The sequence below is a fragment of the Dermochelys coriacea genome, chromosome 24 (assembly GCF_009764565.3).
Source record: "Dermochelys coriacea isolate rDerCor1 chromosome 24, rDerCor1.pri.v4, whole genome shotgun sequence".
In the NCBI taxonomy this organism is placed as follows: Eukaryota; Metazoa; Chordata; order Testudines; family Dermochelyidae; genus Dermochelys; species Dermochelys coriacea.
This window is the reverse complement of record NC_050091.1, coordinates 13395449-13402549: the sequence shown is the minus strand read 5'-3', so window position 1 is coordinate 13402549 and position 7101 is coordinate 13395449. Positions and strand designations below refer to the sequence as shown.

At 44.5% G+C, this 7101-nt stretch overlaps 1 protein-coding gene across 1 annotated transcript; it reads right to left on the bottom strand.

Moving 5' to 3' along the window:
- Positions 1-5783: 5783 nt before the first annotated feature.
- LOC119848090 (N-formyl peptide receptor 3-like) lies at positions 5784-6802 on the bottom strand. The gene has a single exon (XM_038383468.2). The coding sequence runs from the start codon at positions 6800-6802 to the stop codon at positions 5948-5950; it is 855 nt and encodes a 284-aa protein (XP_038239396.1). The 3' UTR covers positions 5784-5947.
- Positions 6803-7101: the final 299 nt, after the last annotated feature.

Below are 7101 nucleotides of genomic sequence, written 5' to 3'. Positions count from 1 at the left end.
TTTAGGTTAAAAACCTGAGGAACTGTCCCAGATTGGGGTGTCATTAGAGGAGGCTTTGGAACAAATTGATAAACTAAACAGTAATAAGTCACCAGGACCAGATGGGAGTCACCCAAGAGTTCTGAAGGATGGTAAGCCTGACTTCAGTACTGGGCAAACTGTTTGAAACTATAATAAAGAACAAAATTGTCAGACACATAGACGAATGTGATTGGTTCGGGAAGAGTCAAAATGTTTTTTGTAGAGGGAAATCGTGCCTCACTAAGCTACTAGAATTCTTTGAGGGGGGGTCAACAAGCACATACACAAAGGGGATCCAGTGGATAGTGTACTTACATTTTCAGCAAGTCTTTGACAAGGTCCCTCACCAGAAGCTCTTACACAAAGTAAGGTGTTGTGAGATAGGTGGAAAGGTCCTCCCAAGGATCAGTAACTGGTTAAATGATAGGAAACGAAAGGTAGGAATAAAGGCCAGTTTACAGAATGGAGACAGGTAAATAGCAGTGTCCCCAGGGACCAGTAGTTTTCAACCTATTCATAAACGATCCAGAAAAAGGAGTAAACAGTGAGGTGGCAAAATTTGCAGATGATACAAAACTACTCAAGATAGTTAAGTCCAAAGTCAACTGCGAAGAGCTACAAAGGGATCTCACAAATCTGTGTGACTGGGCAACAAAATGGCAGATGAAATTCAGTGTTAATAAATGCAAAGCAATGCACATTGGAAAGCAAAATTGCAACTATACATATACAATGATGAGTGGTAACAGCTAATTTAGACCTCATGAGAGAGATCTTGGAGTCATTGTGGATAGTTCTCTGAAAACATCCACCCAATGTGCAGCGGCTGTCAAAAAAGTGAACAGAATGTTGGGAATCATTAAGAAAGGGATAGATAATAAGACAGAAAACATCATACTGTCTCTATATAAATCCATCTAAAAAAAGATATATTGGAATTGGAAAGGTTTCAGAGTAGCAGCCCTGTTAGTCTGTATCCGCAATAAGAAAAGGAGGACTTGTGGGACCTTAGAGACTAACAAATTTATTTGAGCATAAGCTTTCGTGAGCTACAGTTTACTTCATCGGATGCTGTAGCTCACGAAAGCTTATGCTCAAATAAATTTGTTAGTCTCTAAGGTGCCACAAGCCTCCTTTTCTTTTTGGAATTGGAAAAGGTACAGAAAAGGGCTACAAAAATGATGAGGGGTCTGGATCGGCTTCCATATGAGGAGAGATTAATAAGACTGAGACTTTTCACTTTGGAAAAGAGACGACTAAGGGGGGATACGATAGAGGTCTATAAAATCCTGACGGGTGTAGAGAAAGTAAATAAAGAAGTGCAATTAATTCCTTCCCATAACAGAAGAACTAGGGGTCACCAAATGTAATTAATAGTCACCAGGTTTAAAACAAACAAAAGGAAGCGTTTCTTCACACAACACACAGTCAACCTGTGGAAATTTCTGAAACTTCAAATACACTATATCCACTGGATCATCCTTGTCCATATGCTTTTTGATGCCCTTAAAGAATTCTAGTCAATTGGTGAGGCATGATTTCCCTCTACAAAAACCATGTTGATGCTTCCCCAGCAAATCATGTTCATCTATATGTATGATAATTTTGTTCTTTCCTATAGTTTCAATCAGTTTGCCCAGTACTGAAGTCAGGCTTTTACCTGGGCTGGCTTCACATTGGTGTGAGGTGCCAGCCATGTGTAATCCGGCTACCCGGACTAACCAGATTATGGGTTCCTTTAACACTTCTGCAGTAATGGTTTCAGCTTGTAGAGCCAGTAACCACTTTGCAATACGTTGCCCACTCACTTGTCCCTGTAAGATAGTGTGCATGTTTAACAGCCGGAGGGAGTCACGATGTGACCAGATTATTATCTTCTGCGTTCCCGGGAGGTATTTGAATTTCCCTACCCCCCAGTAGGTGCACAACACCTTTTCACACCATCCATACTTCAGTTCCACAGCACTCAAAAGTCGAGAGGCAAAGGCCACAGGCCAGGCATTTGCCCCACACATCTGTGTTAACGCACAACCAGTGGTAGCATCAGATACCAAAGGGTACAGGTAAAAGGGTTTCTCCTCACCCGGGGATGCCAGAACTGGTGCACTGGCTAGGTTTTCCTATAGTACCCTCACTGCCTCAATACACTCTTTCGACCATTCCCAAGTTGAGGCTCGGGTTAGGTTGAATAGAGGCTGGGCTATTTCTGCATAATTGGCCACAAAATCCCTGCAAAATCCAGTTAGACCCAGAAAACTTTGCAAGCTTTTAACATCAGTGGGCAGTGACAGGACTGGATTAATTGCACCCGTCCCTTATCAATCTCCCTTCCCATCTGGGATACCTCCACCCCTAGGTAGGTTACCCTTGACTGTCCCATTTGAACCTTCTTCCCATTGACTTTTAACCCCACTTTTGCCAAAGCCTGCAGGACTTGCTCGGTAAATTCCCTCTCTTCCTCCTCTGTCCCTGATATGAACAACAGGTCTCCTCCATATTGTATGCATCTTGCTGAATCCACCCCCTCTAGAGCTTGTTTCATGTATCTATGGAAAATTTCAGGGGAGTCCCGATATCCTTGGGGTAGGACTGTCCAGCAGAATTGTCTGCCCTCCCATGTGAATGCTGACACGAGGTAGCTAGTGGCAGAGACCAAACCCCATTCATTATGTCCAAAACAGTAAATATTTGGGATTGGGGTCCAATACGAGCAAGCATTTCAGGGTACGCTGCCACCACTGAGGCTGGCAAATTGGCCAGAGCGTTTAGTGCCCTGTAATCCACAGTGAGGCGCCAGGCACCGTTTGGCTTTCTCACAGGCCACACAGCAGCATTGCAAGGGGATGCAACCGCTCTAATCAGTCCCCTCTGTTCCAGTTCCCCAGTCATTGCCCCCACCTCTGCCAACGCCTCCCGAGAAATAGGATACTGTTTCTGTGGGGGAGGGTCCCCTCCGTCCAGCAATACCTCCATGCTACCCCTACCACAGTCCAGGTTATCCTTCGCCCTGTTTAGCCTGAAGCCTGTTTTACTACTTGTGGGGCATGGTCCCCCCACCCCACAACCAGGGCCTCCTGCAGTTCCTCCTGGGTAGCCTTTCTCGCAGGGGCTGTAACAGTGGATCACCGGTTTATGACGTCCCCTGGCAGTCGTTGGTATAGTATATTTCAGGGTAGGGAGGAGGAGGTGTTTCCTCATTACCATTGGTGGGGCAGATGGTTCAGGGCCCTCCCGTTCATTACCTCCCTGTTTACATTGATACAGTTCGTCCTCTAACTCTGCTACTCTCCCCAGCAATTCATCCCTCTCTTGCCAAATTGCCTCACAGGACTCTTCTTCTGTGCAGCATCCCATGACTTCAAATCCGCTCCCTCCAATGCTTGTATGGATTTTTCCATAAAATCTGTTTTTGCTCCACAATCCCCTCCAAATCCTTAATGTCTTGGAGGAGACCATCTTCCTGTTTTACCCAGTATGCAATCCCAGCACACAAACCCTGTAGTACCATCCCCATTCTTTTCCCTTGGGGTCTCTCAAAACCTCCCCCATCTCCTTCTCAATCTCATCCCAGGTTGACCACTGCAGCTGGTATGGGCCCTCATTCTTCTGTATCCATTTCTTTAAAAATCAGTTGCCTGGCTTGCCAGAACCCGCAACTACCATCACGAGAGTCCGCCATACCCTCCTCCATGCAGCTGTGCGAAGTGTTGGGGAGGGAGACTTACCTGGCTGCTACTCACCTGTCCGACGTGATGCATCCGAGTCATGGCACCAAGATGTTAGAGGGCTTTTCCTCCACACTCCCACTTCCCTGGTTCTTGTCATGCAGACAGCAAGCAGCAAAAGACCAGAAGTCCATAATGCAGACAATGGGATGTTTATTGGGGTTAATTTCCAGCAAGCATGATTTCAATTTCCCTTCCCCACACTTCCTGTTTGTCCCCAGTTTATATAATAATATTCTCAGTTATACCTTAACCAATAATTTTGCTGAAATTTAGCTAACCAATCCTAACATATTGTAACATCATTCCCTAACCATTTGTATCCCACTACCCTAATAAACTGACACCTAGCAAAATTAATTATACAGCAGACAGAAACAATTAGAGAACCAGACAGATTAAGAATGGAAAAGTGGGGGCCATAAAGATAAAACATACAGAAATGAAGGTTTCATGACCACAACCATTGATAAGTTATTTCTTGCCAGACAGGATGCTATCAAACTAAGTCCTGGTCTACACTGCCACTTTACTTCTTTTAACCCTGTTATAGGCTTGGGCTTCACAACATCCTCTGGCAAAAATTTCCATAGGTTGACTGTGTGTTGTGTGAAGAAACACTTCCTTTTGTTTGTTTTAAACCTGGTGACTATTAATTACATTTGGTGACCCCTAGTTCTTCTGTTATGGGAAGGAATTAATTGCACTTCTTTATTTACTTTCTCTACACCCGTCAGGATTTTATAGACCTCTATCGTATCCCCCCTTAGTCGTCTCTTTGACAAGGTCCTCCCATGCATCAGTAATTGGTTAAAATATAGGAAACAAAGGTAGGAATAAATGGTCAGTTTTCAGGAAGGAGAGAGATAAATAGTGGTCTCCCCCCCCCCGCAGTTTGTACTGGGACCAGTGCTGTTCAACATATTCATAAACTATCCGGAAAAAGGGGTAAACAGTGAGGTGGCAAATTTTTCAGATGATACAAAACTACTCAAGAGAGTTAAGCCCAAAGAGGACTGCGAGGAGTTACAAAGGTGTATCACAAAACTGGATGACTGGGAACAAAATAGAAGATGAAATTCAGTGTTGATAAATGCAAAGTAATGCACATTGGAAACCATAATCCCAACTATACATATAAAATGATGGGATCTAAATTATCTGTTACCACTCAAGAAAGATCTCGGAGTCATTGTGGATAGTTCTCTGAAAACATCCACTCAATGTGCGCTGGCAGTCAAAAAAGCTAACAGTAGGTTGGGAATCATTAAGAAAGGAATAGATAATAAGACTGAAAACATCATATTGCCTCTATATAAATCCATGGAATGCCCACATCTGGAAAACTAAGTGCAGATATGGTCATCCCACCTCAAAAAAAGATATATTGGCATTTGAAAAGGTACAGAAAAGGGCTACAAAAATGATTAGGGGTATGGGACAGCTTCTGTATGAGGAGAGAGTAACAAGACTGGGACTTTTCAGCTTGGAAAAGAGGAGACTAAGGGGGGATATGATAGAGCTCTATGAAGTCCTGACAGGTGTGAAGAAAGTAAATCAGGAAGTGTTATTTACTCCTTCCCATAACACAAGAACTAGGAGTCACCAAATGAAATTAATAGTCAGCAGGTTTAAAAGAAGCAAGTATTTCTTCACACAACACACATTCAACCTGTGGAACTCTTTGCAAAGGATGTTGTGAAGACCAAGACTATAATAGCATTATGTTATGTTCTGATTGACTCTCAGTGAGGTTCCTACGGGCCTAAACACTTTTAAAAATAGGACTTAGACACTTTTGAAAATGTTACTGTTTGTTTCATAGACCCGTTGATCTTCAAGAAACACCCCACTTCTAATCTGAATTTGTCTAGGTTCAACTTCTGTTCACTGGATCATGTTAGACCTTCCTCTGATAGACTGAAGAGCCTGTTATTAAATATTTTTTCCCCACATAGATACTTGCAGACTGATCAAGACATGCCTTTACCTTCTCTTTGTTAAGATAAATAGATTGAGTTCCTTGTATCTCTCACTCCAAGGCAGGTGTTCAAATCCTGTAATCATTCTCATGGCTCTTCTTTGAGTAAGGCCAAAAAATTCACTTGCTAAAAAAGACAATTTTGGGGTCAAGAGGAAGTTACATGTCCCAGCGAACAGAATTCTTTCTCCATGTAAATATCAACAATTCATCCATTCCCCTATTCAGCCAGCTCTGGTCCTGAGTTGTTGGTGGTTTGGGGGTTGCGTGCACGTTGCCAGTACCTCAGAAACTCTTCCTCCATGGTGAGGTAGAAGATGGGGTTGAGGCAGCTGCTGAAAAATGTCAGGACACAAGCAAAAGTGCTTCCTGTGTTCAGAAGAGTCTGAGGGTACGTAGCTGAGATCTGCAGGAAGAAGAATATGTGATACGGCAGCCAGCAGAGGGAAAAGGTCGGGATCAAGCCAAGAAAGATCTTGAGTGGCTTGGTGGACTGGATCAGCCTGTTCCCTCTCAGCTTGGCAGCTAGAACGATGTAGAATGTTGGAATCAAGATCAAGGCTAGTGGCATCAGAAACCCGACCAGGAAATGGATGGCAACGGCAGCCTTCACCCTCCCTTCATCCAGTTGGAAGTTCATGCGAATGCTGGCAGGTGAGCGCGGGGATTCCCAGAGATCACCATGCCGCAGGCTGAACCCAAGAGACAGGGCCCACATGCCCATAACCATCTTGAATGTCAGGAGGGGTGTGCAGTGGTTCCTGGCCCACTCAGGGCATGCCACTAGGATGCAGCGATCAACACTGAGGGGTAAGGCACTGAAGAACATGTGAAAGGATGTGATGGTGCTGCTCAGCTCACTGGCAAAGTCTAAGTCCAGGATGAAGATGGAGATGAATCTGAGGGGCAGGAAGACGATGAAGATTAAATCAGCCACAGCCTGGCTCCAGAACCATATGGAGCTGGGTTTCCTCTCCACATGGCAGCTGGCAACGAAGAGGATGTAGCTGTTTAATGGCAGCCCAGCGAGGAAGGCCAAGCCACATAGCAACCGGAAGAGGATTAGGAACACCATTCTTGGAAGAGTTGCAGTCACAATATCCCGTCCTCCTGCTCAGGGCTCGGCGGGGACAGTGCAGACGTTGTACTGAGCAAAGGAAGGAAGAGCAATGAAAAGGGCCCAGGAGAGGACAATGACAGAGAGAGACAGCCGCAGTTTATAAACTCCCCAGATCTTGAGCTGAACGCAAATAGGATAAAATCCTTGTAGGCCAATGACACCAATGGTTTGAAGACCTTAGAAGCATAGAGTCAGTGGGTTAAAAGGGGACCGCAAAGGTCAGCTCATCTAACCCCCTGCCAAGAGACAGGACT

Excerpts from the sequence above, each read along its gene's own strand:
- LOC119848090 (XM_038383468.2), bottom strand. The coding sequence starts at position 6,802 with ATGGTGTTCCTAATCCTCTTCCGGTTGCTATGTGGCTTGGCCTTCCTC.